The following is an 18,422-nucleotide window of genomic DNA, read 5'->3' as shown; positions in this document are numbered from 1 at the left end:
TGAGTTACGAGGTTTGAAGAGTATTTTTGATAAGTGAAGATAGGTGAGGTGTTTTAAGAGTGAGCATGAGCGTGTGTGAATGTTCTTTTATTTTTTGGCAATTTTTCACAATTATTTTGTTTCTTTTGAATATTACTTGTTTTTTTTTTATTAATTCCTAATATTGCGAGTTTTTAATGTTTGTTTAATTTGAAAGAGGTCGTTTTGGAAGTAATAGACTCTTGGATGGGGTTGGTGTTTGTGTTTTTAGAGACAGTTGGTGTAAGAAGGGGTTTTGGGGGGTATGGATCGAGGTTTATTGGGCTTTTGGGATGTCCAGATGTGAAGTAAGAAAAGATAATAACAGTCGAAGGGATTGATTTTGAGGGGATTAACAGCATCGTCATGGGATTCATTTGGCGTGGGAAGATAATAAAGAGTTTTAAGATTGGTATTACGATTATTTCGATTTTGGCATTTTGCTCTTTACAGACAAATTAGGAGCATATTAGATTTATAGAAGAGATAAATTAAAATTAATTGTAAAACCTGGCTGGAGCAGCTGGGAAATTTTTTCTTTTGGATATAAATTTTAATATAGCGTATTTTCTGTTCATTGTCTTTGTTCCAAGTCGAAGAATTTCTCTTTTTTTTGATCATTTTTTTTGACTGAGATCGTTTTTTTTGTTTTTGAGTATTTTTACCTTTTAGACATCCATTTCGCGCATCAGCCACAAATCCTGGTGGGCAGAATTTACAGATGGGCTTGTGATCTTCGACGTAGCAGGGTGAATTTGCGGCACATGTGGCGTGATCGCATGGGTTAACACATTGATAGTTACGGCATGCCTTATCGGAAGGACACCCAGTATCTCTGAGACAAATACTCAGAGATGGATGGCAATCCTTCATGCAGATGCATACAGCCTTGCGATCGACAACCTGGCACTGTTTATCGGATGGACAGGGTCGGCCACGACGTGCATTTTCGGCACAAGGATTGACACAACGACCCTCAATACAACCCTTATTGGACGCACACTCATCATCCCGATGACACTCACGTGTCTCCGGAGCGCATATCAATTCCCCATATTCATTCACAATAAAACCGGCCTTGCAAACGCACACGGGACGATGTCTTCGAGTTTCACACCTTTTATTACCCTCGCACACATAAGTTGGATTTTCACAAGGATCCGTGCACTGTCCATTGGTATCACAGTGTAGGGTCTGATGGCAGTCACTGTCCTCACGGCAAGCTCGGACGGGTACAACATTGGGTCGGGGTGTCGTTTGGGCAGCACAATTGGGATCTGGGGTGCATTCAATATGGGGCCGACCAACGTAGCAATTGGGACAAGTACACCGCGGTCGGTGTAGAACCGTCTGGCACAGGGCATTTTCCCCACATGCACCGCGCATCGTGCATGGATCCGAACACTGTCCACCGATACATGCCTTCTCGCTGGGACAATCCACATCACTCTGGCACTCCTGGTCTAAATGTTCCGGGAATAACAAATAGTGTTTAGGGTGTTTTTTATTGTTTGTGGTGCAGTGAGACAGACAGAGAAACAGAGAGAGATAGAGAACGGAAAAAGAACATAGAGGTAAAAGACAGATTTAATTTTTGGCTTAACTTTACTGGAACTTTATGTTTTACTTCTTTTTTCTGGCAAAGGAGTAACATTCGACCTTCTGAATATACTTTGCTCATTTAGGGAAACTGCCCGTGCACATGCTTCGTACGATCCCAAGCTTCGTAATGACTAAATTTTCCTATGTTTCTGAATAAATGTTACTTTCAAATATATTTTAAAAACTGGGCAATTTCCGCAATATTTTTAGAACAGTTGATTTTATAAATATTCAATAAGAAATGAAGGATCCTGCCCTCTGGCGAAACACTCAAACTTTTTAATTTTGGACATTAGCTCGAAGAGAAGTGTAAATGAAAAATAAGCCATGCCCCGTCAAAGTTACTAGTTAATAAGAAGTGAAAACACGGGATTTTGATCTTTGATCTTCTCCTCCTTTATTCCTTGCCAACGTTTTGGAGCTTGATGGCGCCTTCTTCAGGTATGGAAAAAGAATGGTGGGAAAAGGATGTCAGGGAACTGGTTCACTACTACTTTTTCACTAATGGATGAAGTGGACATCACTTGGATGAAGTGGTCAGATTGGGAATCTGACCATTGCATTGTGAAAAAGTAGTAGTGAACCAGTTCCCTGACATCCTTTTCCCACCATTCTTTTTCCATACCTGAAGAAGGCGCCATCAAGCTCCAAAACGTTGGCAAGGAATAAAGAAGGAGGAGATCAAAGGTCAAAATCCTGTGTATTCATTTCTTAAAAACTATTTCATAGGCTAAAAATCATTATATTACTAGTTAATAATTATACTCAACACTTAGAACAAGCTTTCGTGATCTTGGATTAAGGGTTTTAGCTGGAGTAGCTCATACAACAGGTATATTGTTTCAAAAAATATAAAAAAAAACATGGAACTTCTAAGCTCTGAAACGTAGGCAAAGAATAAAGAAGGAGAAGCTTGGTCGAAGCTTTTTGGTCGGATGTCATCAAAAACCAAAGTGAATAAATTTTTCCAATTATTTAACTGATATTTCACTTGACTTCATATTAGAAGGCGGAGATCTCGTTGATCAGTTGATAAGAGCATTAGTCAACTCCACGGCGGAGCGATGCATGTATAAGTTATGAGTTAGTTTGAGCTCTGTCCGGTACAAACAACTGAATATCTAGAAAGGGACATTTTCACATGTGATAAGAACGTAATAAAATATAATTGGATGAAGAACTGGCGTGATGTGTATTGATAGGGGAGTCTCCGGTGGTGGCCAGTGGATTTGAAGTCACTTCACAAAGAAAAACATTTCTTCAATCTTTCCCAGAGCTTTCGGTCCTGGATGTGGATCTTCTTCAGTGGTCGACTAAACTATGTTTTTTTTTGTACTTTATGAGGATCGTTATTTTGTGTGGGATTGGACAATATCATCACTTTCAGTTTATCAATTACGAAGGTTTTTTTAGGAAATCGTTTTTACTGATTTTCAACTTTTGAGCAATCTTTCTTTAGATACTGATGTGAATTGGCGCTTTCTGTTAATAATTTTCCTTTGTGTTATCAACCTTTGTGGTATCCTCTGTGTTGATAACACAAAGGAAAATTTATTAATAGAAAGCCCCAATTCACATCAGTACCTTAAGAAAGATTGCTCAAAAGTTGAAAATCAGTAATAACGATTTCCTAAAAAGAACCTTCCCAATTGATAAACTGAAAGTGATGATATTGTCCAATCCCACACAAAATAACGATCCTCATAAAGTATAAAAAAAACATAGTTTAGTCGACCACTGAAGAAGGTCCACATCCAGGACCGAAAGCTCTGGGAAAGATTGAAGAAATGTTTTTTCTTTATGAAGTGACTTCAAATCTACTGGTCACCACCGGAGAGTCCCCTATCTAAACCATAATAAAATATATCACCTGGATGTCACCTAGATGTAGGCAATCTTAGATGGTCTACAATTGAAGAGATATACGGCATTGTTACATATGGTCGCGTAGTAGCAAATATCTCGATACTACTAATAATAATACGAGAAAGCCTAATTCATCCATGGAATATGGCGTCCTGTGATTAACTAACAAAAATTCAATAGTAAAATTTCGAGGAGGCGTGGCCTATTTCATTATAGGCAGATTTTTACGGGCTCTTCTCTTAAGTTGAAATACATCAAAATGTGGGCTCAAGAACAGTTAGTGCATTGTCCTATAAAACAACATTAAATACACAAAGAAAGCCAACTTCTTTGCTTTCACTTAACTTCATTCGTAAGGGGTGTGGCCAAAAATATAGGTAAAGATTATTCAGAAAGTCAAATAAAACTTCCCTGCAAAAAAATAACATTATAAACAATAAATTCCAGTAAAGTACAGGAGTCCTACTTTTTCTCTATAAATGAAAGTTTGAGAGAGTCTATACCGCAGAGGGGTTTACACATTCAAAAATGAATACCCCTTAGAGTCGGAGAAATTGTGTTTGGAAAGTGTGCTGTCTTTCTATATCTTTCAGTGTCTTCTCTAACTTTCAACATTTCGTTCGTTCGTGTTTTAGGGTATGGTTCATCAGAAGACAGATAAGTGATAGTGAATAAATAAATGATAATGGGCAGGAGGTATTGTGAAGGAAAAAGAATTGTCTTGCTCAATATTTGCCGCAATAATACAAATAAAACAAAAATACACGAAATCATTTCTGATTGAGAGAACTGTGATATAGGGAGATTTCTCACAAAATGTATCAATAAATTTCTCTTTTTTGTTTATTTCTTTTTTAATTCTTGTACAAATCATCCAACACATGCGCTCTGCCCGGGATAGTAAGAAGGATTTATTTTTTTATTTGTGGTAAATCACATCATCAGGCAAAAAGATTAATTGATGGTCTAAATATCATCTTAATTCAAAAGGATATATAGCACCTGTCCTATCCTTTATTTGTACAATTATCTCTTTCTGCGACTAATGGGTAGATTGGAGAGATATGTAGAAATAAAGGAGATGAAAAATAAAAGCATCGACTGCAATTTGCATATCAAACAGGCGATAATTGTGTGTAGCTTTGGAATACCAAATCCTAGTTATAAATTTTCACAAAAGATAATAAGAAAAAAAATCATATGCACAGGAGTATTTGTAATACACCAATTATTAAAAAAAATTGTTAGGGCGGGAAATATGTGTAAAAGGAGGGGTAGAAGTGATACCATTGATAAAAAATGTATAAAAAATATGTACAAAACTTAAAAGCTTAATAAAAATCATTAAGGATTGAACACAAGGAAGGACCAAAATTTGCCAAATAGATTAAAAAAATATATATAAACAAGAGCAAAAAACCAATTAATAGGGGTGATTTTAATGCACAAAACAAGACAAAAAAGGATTAATATTTGAAAAAAAAATTGTCCTTTGTACATAGCCCGAGCCTTTACACGTGCAAGCAGCCAATGAACTATGTGTGAGAATTGTCCCGTCCACAGTTCCCAATCTGCAATCTGGCATTCTTTTTCCAACAACAATACAAATTTGTGTCAAAGATTTATTATATATAGAAAAAAAATAGAGTAATAGGTGATGTAAATATTAAAAAAAAAATAACATTAAACAAATATCATGAGTGTGATTTGTGTGTTCAATGTGATATATATAAATGTGATAAATTATTTAAAATAAATATAAATTACATAAATTGTGTGATAGAAATAAATTCAGTCGTAGCATTAAAGTATATACAGCTTTTATTTTCTGCAGGATATATTGTTTTTGGTGTATATAAAATTGGTTTTTCTTTTTTTTTTGTGAAAATAGAAGGACACACTGTTCCATTTTTTGAGATAGAAATAAAAACGCTTCATTGCAGGCAAACCCAGTGAATGATTTTTGTTGATATTCTTTTTATTGGCAAGAATATTAATGGATAAAATTATGTGATATTTTAGAGAGCGAGAAAGTCCCACGATTCGAAGCTTTTTAGACGAGCTTGTTTTTTGAAATCTATTATAGATATCAAGGCAAAAGCTGGCTCTTTTCAGGCACAGATTGGGAAACCGCGATAGTGACAAAGACATTCCACGAGAGAAAAAATCATAGAGAAAAGCATCTTCTTGGACGTGTTCAAACACATGGAATGGTCAAACTCTGTTTACTTCCATTTCTTACGCCTATAAGTAATTCACTTATCATATGATTTGTATTACTTTTTTTCTTGTTTGTTACTTGATTAAAATTTAAATTTTGTCATTTCACAAAGAGTTAACGTTAGCCTACAAATTTATTTTGTCAATTTCACTCTGTGTTACTCACAAGTTACCCAAGCAGCAATGACTGATTTTTATCTATTTTATCTAAGTCAGAATATAGTAATTATAACAACAAAACAGATTTATACTGATTATTATGCCCAACACACAATAACATTTGTTTTGTAACCATGTTTTTGACATTTCAATCAGGGCGAATGAAACCGAGATCTAGTCATCTCGCTCTCTCTTATGTGAAATTTTGAAAACATGTTTACAAACAGAATTGATTCTGGGTTGGGCATTTTGCCTAATGCCTAGCGCACAATAACTTTTGTTTTGTAAACATGTTTTTAATATTTCAGTGAGAGTGAATGAAACCTAGATCTAGTGATCTCACTCGCTCTTACAGGAAATTTTGAAAACATATTTACAAACAAATGTTATTGTGCGTTGGACATAAAGCTCAGCGCACAATAACTTTTGTTTATAAATACGTTTTCAAAATTTCCCATGAGAGTGAGCGAGATGACTAGATCTAGATCTCACTCACTCTCACTGAAATGTTAAAAACATGTTTACAAAACAAAAGTTATTGTGCGTTGAGCATAAATATTAAATAAATGTTTTTATTACAAAAATCCAAAATTTTGCTTAGATTTTTTATGTAAGGCTTTTAATTTGCTTTTTTTTTCAAAACGATAGTATAGTCAGGGTCAAAATATACGAAGCAATGAGAGAATTTGGTAAGACTGACTATAGGATGACCATAACCGATGTGAGGACCAAAGTTAAAGCGAACGGACCGTTGTCACGAGAGTTCCGGGTGAACAAAGGAATTAGACGGGGACGGACTATCATGCGATCTCTTCAATTTGACGCTGGAGAAAACAATCCGTGACTCCAGTGTGAGCCTGAGGAGCTCATTCTCAATAATTCTACGCAGCTTCCAGCTTATGCTGTCGATATTGACATCATGAGACGCAATCTCTGCGCTGTACAAGAGTCCTTCATGCAGATTAAGTAAGTGGCACGAAGGAGAACTACAACTTTGAAGTTGTTAAGTCTTTCGTATACTTTGGGTTAACAATCACAGCCGACCACAATGTCTCAACGGGTCTCGGTCAAAATCCAAAAAGTCAAAATCCCGAAAGCCAAAATCCCGAATGGGCTAAGATTCCGAACGCCAAAATCCCAAATTCTTAAAAATGCCATGGAGTAGCTATGATTAGCTATGATAGTTATGATTGCACCCGATCTTGCTGGAGACAAAGGGACATTTTCTGTGTCCTGGGAAATTATTCTACACATTATTCTCAATATAATTTCATCCCTTTCAGGATTTTGAACATTCGGGATTTTGGCATTCGAAATTTTGGCTTTCGGGATTTTGACGTTCGTGATTTTGGCGTTCGGGATTTTGGCTGCCTCTGGTCTTAACAGAAGCCCGCGCATGGCTGCTTAAAGGTAGCAGGGCCTATTTTAGTCTATCAAGAGTTTTCTTAACAGACTAAGGTACTATTCTGTATAGGACTATGATCCTGCCGGTCCTCACGAATTCGTCTGAAACGTGGGTCCTCAGGAAATAGAAATGGAAATTCTTGGCCGCAGTTGAGAGGAGGCCTCTACGACAGATTTTTGGCCTCGTATGACAGACGATTCTGGAGCCTATACGACGGTGTATAGGCACTACCGAAAGAGAACTGTCGCCAAGCAAATATGCCTCAATAGACTCCAGAGGGCCGGTCACCTGGTTCACAGGAATTAGGACGACTTAGTCTGGAATGGTTTTAGGGGCGGACTCTATGCTTCGAGGAAACGAGGACGTCAGCTCATTGGAGCTTCGGAATTGGAGTACTCGGAATTGGAGTGACGGATCTTGGTCCAAGGTCGATAAATAAGTAAGTACAGTAGACTCTCTCTCAAATGAGCATTTGGGGCGGAATGTCATCCGATTTATCGATAGATGTGGGCGTCAAAGCCTTTGTAAATTCCACAAAAAGCGTTCAATTATAGAGAATCATGATAAAATAGGAAAAACTGCAGCGAAGTTGAGCAAATTAGCTTCATAAATAAACGTGAAAATTGTCAACAAAATTTTTCGCCCGATTGAAAAAGAGCCGATTGATCGAGAGTCTACTGTATACACAAAATTGCTATAGAATCCAACCAAATTGTAGGTGAAAGTGACAGATAAAAATTTTATTAAGTGAAAAGGATTTTTTTTTTAATTTGAGGAATGTTTGCGACGAGTCATCCGTAAATCGGAAAATAAGATATTGGAAAGAAAGGAAAGCAACGATCTACACCAGGGGTGTGCAAGAACCGTTTGAAACCGAATAAACGTCAAAATAAGTTTGTACAGGTAGCGTTTTAACTATTGACGTACAAGTTTAGTTTGACGTTTGTTCGGTTTCAAAGCGTTCTTGCACACTTCTGATCTACACCAAGGAAATAACAATCAAACAAAAATTTGTTCATAAATGGCCCTAGCTTTAAATAAAGTTACTGTCATATTGTTTATTGGCGCCATCTTATTATGTTATTGACAATTGAGTTTCAAAACTTGCAGGAAGACAATGCAACAATCATATCGAAAGTTGTGAATCAGAACTTACAATTCGCGAACATCTTTGATTTATTGGTAATTATATATACACAATACTGTCCATAATCGTATCAAATTGGTCATGAAAATAAATTGAATTTCATGAGTATTTGACGGCTGTCAAATACTCATATCAGATATCAATGTCAGATATCAGGATAAATGTGTATCCTCATTTAGTGAAAAACGCTCAACTTTTTCAATCACATAGTTTCGCATAATAAACATATAACCTCATAGTTTCACTTTAATTGTTATATACCTAATGAATAGGTCAAAATATTTTAACATTTAATCTTGGCTTCTAGGATTTGGCATGGTTCACAATTGCTATGCCATTAAGTTGCAATGGTTGAACCAGCAGTGGACTTTATTTCTGAATGAACCAGAAGTATTTCGGGTCTTCTGGATCCCGTTTCAACGCTAAAGTGTCAGAACACCTAGGCCAAAATGTAAATTGCAATGCTCTTTATTGCTTAGTCAGACCTTTTGGATTTTTTAGCCATAATTTTAACGTAGTTAGCCACGACTCTAATGTCTTCTACACATTGGGAGCAATTTTCGTCTAAAAATGATTTTCTGAGTCGTCTGCACAGGTGTAAACGTCAAAATTCTGTCAAAAATGCATTTTTTTTGTCAAAAAATACTCCCAGTGCATAGAGGCTTTAACACGTATCGTTTTAACGAGTTTCATAGGCAAGATAACATATACATATTTACATAACAGATTTTATATTCTGTTTTGCATAAATTTGTGCATATTCTGTAACAATACCAACAACTAATCACTCCTTGCTGCTTGAATAACTACTTTAATAAATTTAATTGTAAAAAGTAATTGTCAATAATGTAAAATTTATAAGTTTTTTTCTATTTTTTTAAAACAATAAATATTTTGGAATAAATAAATAAACAAATAAATAAAACTGTAAACAACAAAATTACGTGCTATTTATAGACATTAGTGAAATTATTGTTGCTGTTTTAATTCATTGTTTCTTTGGTTGATTAAAAAAAATAACACACAAAAGTGTAAAGTGATTTAAAAAAAAAGAACCATGATTGGGTTATGAAATTAAAATGAACTTACCTATTAGGCAGACATATTGGAGATTGTGAAGAACACATTTTCCGGTGGGACATCCAGTAGAACGGCAGTCAACGTACGATTTCTCAGGAAGACCTGCAAGATACCAAAGAGTAGGGTTAGAAGATGGAACTTTAGCTAAAGAGATTTTGATGTCATCTCTACATTGAGCGTATGGATCCCCTGTAGGGAATTCTGGTGGACAGTAGCACTCGGCAGTGTGGGCATTTCGTACACGGCACGCTGCATTGAGACCGCATGTCTGATGGGAACATACATTCACAATTTCACCCTCGCACTGGCATCCCTTACGCGGATCACCCGAACATCCCTCGACACAACTACACTCATATCCGCCGTATAGTTCGTGACACACCGCGTTCGCCCCACACGGATTCCGCAGGCATGTGCCCGGCGACAATTGTTGACACTCAATCTCAGGATTGCCCACAAAACCGGGTGGACACGAACACTGAGCTCTCTGGTTAACCACACGACACTGAGCATTGATTCCACATGCGCCTTGCTCGAGACAGGGATTTCGACACGATCCTGCTCGGCATTCTTTGTCAGTTTCACAGTCTGCATCAGAAGAACATTCGAATTTCGTACATTCCCTCGATGGTTCCCCATGGAAGCCATCTGGGCAAAGACAGAGAACTCGATGATCAGAAACTCGGCACAGAGCATTCCTTCCACATGATCCATCTCGTGTGCAGGGATCCTGACACTGACCGGAGACACATGCTTGATCATTGGCACAATCCAGATGGGTACGACAGCCAGCAACGCAAGCTCCACCATCGCAAAGTTGACCAGCTGGGCATGTTCCAGGATTGCATGCCATACGACATTTCCCCAAGGAACACTTCTGTCCACATGAACACTGACTGTCATCATTGCAGGTTTCAGCACAGAGAATACCATGTTCATCGCATTGACAGTAGGAATTGCACCTCTGTGGAGGAAGGACACAGCCCTGAAGAGGATTGCCCTGATAACCAGCTCGACAGCTGCACTGAACACCATGATTAACGACACTACACTCAGCACAGTTTCCACACTGTCCACTGACAGAGCATGGATCAGCGCATTGTCGATTGATGCAAGCTTGATCAGATGGACAAGTCAAGTCATTTCTGCATCCCACTTGACACACACGGTTTTCGCAAATGAGTCCTTTTCCGCAAGATCCATCGCTGTTGCAGACCGTTCGACACGTTCCACGAATACATCTTTCATCAGCCAAGCAATTTTGATCGTTGCGACAAGAGATTTGACAGACATTGCCATAACAAGAATGTCCAGGTGGGCAGTCTCTGTGATTGCCACAGGCAACATGCTCATATCGACAACCAATTGTTGGATCACCAACAAGAGGCAGTGGACAAGTGCAAATCTTCTGATGGTCAACAACTTCACATTCTGCATTGGTTCCACATGCCGTAGCTTCTAGGCAAGGATCTCTGCACTGATGACCAATACAAGTCAAAGCATCTGGACAACCAGAATTTGAACGGCATCCTACGGTGCAAATGAGACCCTGACACACCTCACCCTGTCGACAATCGTCATCCCTTCGACAGAGCGGTTTACAGGCTCCATTTTCGCAGCGTTCATTGTTGAGACATCCACCATCGCTTGCACAAACTGGTCGACACATCTCTTCAAAGCAAGCAAATCCACCAGGACATTCGCGATTTTCTGCACAGGGTAGAGCTGGAGCTCTGATACATCCAACCTTAGCAGTTGGACTTGGTACCATGCCCTGGATGCACGAGCATGAAGCTCGGTGGTTTGAAACTGTACAGACAGCATTAGGACCACATGGATTGTCGTGACAAGGATTGCTGCACAAGTTATTCCTGCATGTCTCACTAGCACTGCAATCTTCGTCAGAATGACATCCAAAGACGCATTTATTGTGAAGGCAAATATGTCCCAGGAAGCAATCATTGTCAACGCGACAAGTAAGCATGCAATTCCTGTTGATACACTTCTCATTGAGAGCACAGTCGTAGTCTGCTCCGCAAGATGGTAGACACATTGTATCCCTACATGTATGGCCTTCAATGCAGTCTCGCGAAGAGACACAAGCAACTGGAATTCTAACACATTCATTGTCCGGACTTCCAGTAAATCCAGTCGGACATGCACATTGTTTCAGATGGTTGTTGATAACGCAGTCTGCATTCATTCCGCAAGCTTGATCTTGTTCACAAGGATTCAGACACTGTCCATTGAAGCATACTTCATCCAAAGCACATTCTGTGTTGAGAACACAAACTGGCTTACATACATCAGCGTAGCAGTAAGTGTTGGAAGGACAATCTGCTGTTGAATGACAAGGAACTGGTAGTGGTCGACAACCAATAGCAATATCATTGGGATCTCCCTGATACCCTGATCTACACTGACAATGAGCAACATGTCCCTGAGGTTGACACTCAGAATTTGGTCCGCAGAGAGTATTTTCGCAGACATCCTTGCACTTGGGAACACCATTCTGTTTCTGGCACTCTGCAAATGTTGGACAATCTTCATTTCGTTCACACTCAACTGCCGCTCGACAGCCATCGTGGTATGGATCACCAACGGATCCCGGTGGACAGGTACATCGGAAGGATCCTCTACTGTTGCGACATCTAGCACCTGGACCACATGGACCATCTCGACAGTAATCGATGACGTCACACCTTACTTTAGGATCTCCCGTAAATCCAGGCTGACAATGACAGACTTGCTTGTGATTCTCAGCAGAACACAGAGCATTAGCTCCACATGGTTCTCCCATCAAGCAAGCTATCTTACACATGTGATTATCACAGGTCTTATCAGTGGAACAGTCAGAGTCCTGTTGACACTGTATTTTTCTACATCCACCTCTTGCATCACCGAAAAATCCAGGTTTGCAGGAGCATACAGCTTCGTGCTGTCTGGCAGTACATTCTGCATTTCTACCGCACAGAACTCGTCCACTACAAGCGTTCTGACACTGAGACCTTCCCGAAGAGTCTGTGACGCAATTTTCATCAATATCGCAATCATCGTCTGAGCGGCAAGCAAAGTCCTGGGTACAGATACTATTGAGGCAGTACTGGAAGTCTGGACAACTGGAGTTGCTTCGACAAGTCGGTTGACAAACTCCCTGGATGCATAGTTGGTCTCCATAGCAATCTCTAGTACTAGAGCAGAGAGAGCAACATACTCCTGCATTGCAGACAGTTCCTGCAGGACACTGTTGATCAATGCTGCAGTATTGAACAGGAACGCAACCCAAAAGAGGATTTCCCGTCATTCCAGGATGACATGAGCACACTCCTTGATGATTATCCGGAACGCACTCAGCATTCTGACCACAAACGTTCGCCAGAGAGCACGGGTTGACGCATTTAGAATCAACGCAGGTCTGAGAGAGTTGACAATCATCGTTGTCTGAACACTCAATCCTGATACATTCATGCGTAGGATTTCCTCTTGTGTTTCCTGGACATCGACAGACAGCAGAATGTGCCACAGGTACACATTCAGCATTTCGGCCGCAAGCTCCAGGATTATCACAAGGATTGCGACACTTGGAATTCTCACAGAGAGCTGTTGATGGACAATCAGTGTCTGTGTAGCATTCTCCAGGACTGCGACAGCCAGTATGGATGGGATCTCCTACCAGTCCTTCAGCACAGGAACAGACAAATGCTCCGGGAGTATTTGTACAAATTGCTGTTGGTTGGCATGGATTAGTAGCGCATTCATCAATATCTTCACATCTACCTCCCTGAAGGGAGTACCCTTGAGAGCAAGCACACACGGGTTCGTGATTGACAACTGAGCATGATCCTCTTCCACAATTGACAAAATCGCATGGATTGATGCATTTATTTGTCTCATCGTGGCAATGTCGATCAATAGGACAGTCTTCACTGGTAAGGCATTCAACCCTAAAGCATCCCACTGACAAATCTCTGGGATCTCCGAGATGTCCACTGGGACATGAGCAAGTAGCATGATGATTTTCAGCATCACAGAAGGCATTGGGTCCACATTGAATTGTTGCACAGGGATTTGTACATTTTCCCTGAACACACGACAATCTAGCATCACAGTCTTCACTCCTGAAGCATTCATTGGGTTGAACGCATCCTGGTTCAGTAGTTGCATCTCCAACAGTCCCGGGAGGGCAGACACATCGATAAGATCCGGGAGTATTTTCGCATCTTCCGGAAGGATGACAAGGTCTCTCTGTGCACTCATCAATATCTGAGCATCCGAAAGGTGTTCCAATGAATCCAACTCCGCATCTACACTTCCCACTGAGGCAAACCTGGCTAGTAGGACAATCTCCATCTGAACTGCATCCAGTCTGGCATACTCCGTCATTATTGCAGATTTCTCCCGGTAGGCAGTTGTTATTGGTGTAGCACACTTTAGCACAGACGCTATTGTAGCATCTCTCGCCGATGGCACAGGAAAGGGTCTCCCGGCAGGGTAAATTGCACTGATTCGCAATACACATATGTCCAGTTGGGCACTGAAGTGTTGCCACACACGTTGCTGGTACCCTGACGCAACCTTGTTCAGGAATAGGATTTCCTTCGAAGCCTGGAGGACAAGTGCAGGAAGTGACGTGATTGGCGCATTTGCACAAAGCATTGGGACCACAGACACCTTCATTGGCGCAAGGATCTTGGCATTTACTATCAATACAGGCTGTATTGGTAGGGCAGTCTTTGTTGCTTCGACATCCCAGTATACACGCTCCAGCTGAGCAAGCCTGACCCTTCGGACATTGACTGTGACTAGAGCAGGGGAGAAGACAAGTGTTCTGAACACACTTCTCCCCAATTGAGCAGTCATTGGCATTCCGACAGGCCACTTTGCACTGACCCTGTTGACAAACTTCTCCTCCACAATCTAGATCGGTTTTGCAGATCCTCACTTGACGGAAACATCCATCGCGAGCACCTGTAAGGGCAGCTTCAAACCTCTGTGGGCAATCACACTGAGCCTTCCTATTGACAACTGTACACAGAGCATTTGGACCACAAGCTGACTCGCATGGATCAATACACCGACCACCAACGCAAGCTGCATGTGGAGGGCAGTCTCGGTCACCAGCTGGACATGCTCCTTCTGGACGACAGCCTGTCGTGAAGGGATCGCCAATGTGATTCGGAGGACACTTGCAGGTATGACCGAGAGAGGTGATCGAACAAATGGCTGAAGGATGACAAGGATTTGGTGAGCATCCGTCAACGGGAACACACTCAACACTTGGAATTGGATTTGGTCGGAAGCCTCGAGGACATTGACAAACCGCACGATGGTCCTCAGCAATGCACACGGCATCAGTTCCGCAGGAATCCTCCTCGCAGACATCATGGCATTTATGAGTCAGTCTGTTGCACATCTGCGTTGGAGGGCAGTCGATGTTGTAGACACATGGAACAACTCGGCAACCATTGGCTAGATCATAGGGATCTCCCGCATATGGACCTGGTGGGCATTGACACTGAGCATTGTGATTGTTGCTTATGCAAACAGCATGAGGACCGCACTGCCTCTCCTCACAGGCCGGGCGACACCTCATGACGCCTTCATGACGAACACAAGCTTCAGATTCTGCGCACTCTGCACTCGTTGAACATTGACTTCTGAGCTCAGGTTGGCAACCATTGCGATCATTGGGATTGCCTGAGAAACCTGGCAGACATTGACAACTTCCAACGTGATTCGTAGCCACACAGACTGAATTGGCTGGACAAGTAAATTCTGCACAAACTGAGATGCACTTGAGAACGCCAAGGACATCCGGACGACAGGCTGCCACTTGATGACAATCTCTGTCTGAGCCACAGTCTGGGATTGAAGGCTGTTCGCAACGGGACGAAACAGGATTCCAGAGAAATCCAGTCGTACAGTGACAAACAGGATGACCAGCTTCATCCAACTGACAGACTTCGTGTGTTCCGCAAGCAACAGTTGAACAAGGATGCACACAATGTCGATCAATTGTACATATGAATCCATTCTCGCAGTTATCATTTGTATCGCAGGCTCCTTGATGGGCGTCTCTCTCTTCAGGTTGACACCCTACTACCAAGTCACTCGGTTGACCGTGGTATCCTTCAGCGCAAATGCAAGCCGATCTGTGATCTTTCGACAAGCACAGTGCATTTGGACCACACTGAACTTTGCTGCAAGCATCAACGCATTTTCTTACTCCCCTTCCGAACTGGAAGCAAATCTCTGGATTCTTGCAGTCAGCATCATTTGCGCACTGTCCAAAAACTGTACATCCATTGATTTTATCTTTGGGATTTCCTGTATATCCAGGAGGACAGATACATTTCCCTGAGTCACAGGCAGCTCGAGGGCCACATGCTACTCTATCACAGAGATCTCGACACCTGCCACCCTCACAGGCAAACCCTGGTGGACACTGAAGCTGAGGTCCACACTGACATCTACCAGGATCATCGCAGAATTCATTATGCGTTCGAGTGCACAGAGAGTAGGGATTTCCAGCAAATCCTGGCTTGCATCTGCAGTCATAGCTTCCTGGAGTGTTAATACACACCGCACCCTTTCCGCATGCATGACTTGAACATTCGTCCACATCGAAGCATTCAACATAGGGATTCCCAATGTATCCACCTGGACAGATGCATTCAATAGTTTGACCTCCTTCTCGGCACTCTGCTCCCCTTCCACATGAATTCGGCGAACACTTGGTTTTCTTCTGAGGACCACATCCTTCATAGGGATTTCCTGTTGTTCCCGGATTGCAGACACATTGATTCGTGATAAAACCGTATTCACAATGGGCATTGAGTCCGCATCCAGGATCACAAACTGGCGTCTGGAAAGGTGGCATACATAGCAATTCAGGATTCCCAACGAAGGATGGCTCACAGACGCATTTTCCAGACGCAGCATCGCAAGTAGCTCCAACTCCGCAGATAACACTGTCGCATCTATGCTTGCACCTTCCGTTTACGCAAACCTGAGGATTCTGACAAGGTTGCTTAGCTGAACACTGATCTGTTACGCATACACCACCAGGGAAGGGATTTCCATACTGTCCAGGAGGACATTTACATGTAGGCCCTGTATTTGTTACAATACACACAGCTCCCTGGCCACAGAGGTAGTCATTGCATTGAGATACACAATTTCCATCTGGTCCTTCGACAAATCCCACACGACACCTGCACCATGCCACATGCTTTTCAGGTTCACAAAAGGCATTGGGACCACAACGGAAGGACGAACAAGGACTGATACAAGTTCCTCCGACACAAGCCAAATTAACAGCACAATCTTCATTGTTGTGACATTCACTCTTCACTGAACCCGGTTCCAGGATACATTCACCCTTGTAGGGATCACCTCGGAAACCTTTGGGACAGACACATTTGTATCCTCCCTTTTCATTAATACAGTGCGCTCCATAGGAGCATGGAGCATGAGCACATTCATCCTCATCGACGCATCCTTGCAGTGGATCTCCTTTGTGGCCAACTTCGCACATACATTGAGGTGGATCAGTTGGGGTGCATTTGGCATTAATACCGCAAGGGAAACGTTCACAAGGATCTGAAAGAAGGTTGAAAAGGATTGATTTTAGAAACAAATACAGTTTAGTTCAGAAGGATTCATTTAGTTTCGTAATACTATTCTTCATAGCAAACTACGAATTGGGCATGAGACCTATCCATTAAAAAACTTGCGCCTGCTTCCTCCTTACAAATTTACCTGCAATTTTCCGAATTTGATTACTAAAGGCTCAATCGAAAGAATGTGTGGAATACTACAACCTTCGTTCAACTACCAAAAGGGGCGCTACAATCATAGAATATATTTTCGAAAATTGCGGCCGTCCTGTCAATTTTACGCAGTACTAACGCTTCTGGCGGGAGAACGAAAAGAGATATCGACAAGCGGATATCTGTAAAGGTTAAATGCCGATGGATGGTTTAACCGGCTTAACCTTTTAAGGACGATTGGGTCACCGGTGACCCAAAAATGAAATTTTTCCTACGATCTTCGAAAGTTACGCTTTGCTCTAAAAGATCAGAAAAAAGTTATTTTTTCTAATCCCCGATTTTTGGACCTTCTCGTCCTTAAAGGGTCAGAGTTAGTGATGTTAGATCCACCTTCTGTCCTCTTCCGCCATTTTGGAATACCCAAAAAAATTCCTTTTCTAAATAACTCAGCTCCTATGGATCACTCTCAAACATTAATACGTTATAGCTGGACCTAAGATCTTTCAATTAAAAGACGACTTAAGCCTCCCGACACCCCTGACCCGAGCTTATAAGGGGTCAAAATTTGAATTTTCACATGATCATATCTCCGGTTCTAATTGGTAGAATTTGAAAAGAAAATTTGGTGATTTGGAAAGCTCTTTTTAAATGCTACAATCACTTACAACTATTTGAACACCCCATTTTCATCCGATTTTACCGCAGGTCCAATTAATCGAAAAATCGATTTTCGAAACTTTGATTTTGAATATCTCGTAACTTCCTTTTCCAATATTTATGAAACTTTAGTACGTTTAGCTAAGGTCAAGAGCTTTTCCAACTGTGGGATAAGTTTTGCTATAGCTCTGGGATATAAATGAAAATAATCTGACCGGACCATATCTCCAGTGTTTTTGAAGTGATTTCAGTGAAATTTTTGTATTTTGTGTATCTGAGAACAAGATCTTTCTGACGGTCGCAACCGTTCCGACCCTATTCCATTGTACCTGTACTCTACCCTTTCTATACCGAAATTAACCAGACTCTATCTCTAATACTTATTAACCGATTTCAAGGATTTTTTTTATTCGTTGGACTTCTGTAGTCCCTGTACTCAAACTATTTAAAGTAGAAAATAGCTAGTGATAAGCCCAGATAAGCTTATGGTTACTGA

At 41.0% G+C, this 18,422-nt stretch overlaps 1 protein-coding gene across 1 annotated transcript in view; it reads right to left on the bottom strand.

Annotated features, from left to right (window-relative positions):
* The window catches only part of LOC129806766 (uncharacterized), a 147,420-nt gene that overhangs the window by 74,178 nt on the left and 54,820 nt on the right, over positions 1-18,422 (bottom strand). The window contains exons 10-12 of the mRNA XM_055855538.1: positions 9,669-17,099; positions 9,507-9,599; positions 684-1,481 (exon numbers count right to left, since the gene is read on the bottom strand). Of these exons, the coding sequence (XP_055711513.1) occupies positions 684-1,481; positions 9,507-9,599; positions 9,669-17,099 (8,322 nt within the window). The remainder of the gene's footprint in view (positions 1-683; positions 1,482-9,506; positions 9,600-9,668; positions 17,100-18,422) is intronic.

The sequence above is a fragment of the Phlebotomus papatasi genome, chromosome 3 (assembly GCF_024763615.1).
Source record: "Phlebotomus papatasi isolate M1 chromosome 3, Ppap_2.1, whole genome shotgun sequence".
In the NCBI taxonomy this organism is placed as follows: domain Eukaryota; kingdom Metazoa; phylum Arthropoda; class Insecta; order Diptera; family Psychodidae; genus Phlebotomus; species Phlebotomus papatasi.
This window is presented reverse-complemented; position numbering and strand designations above follow the sequence as displayed.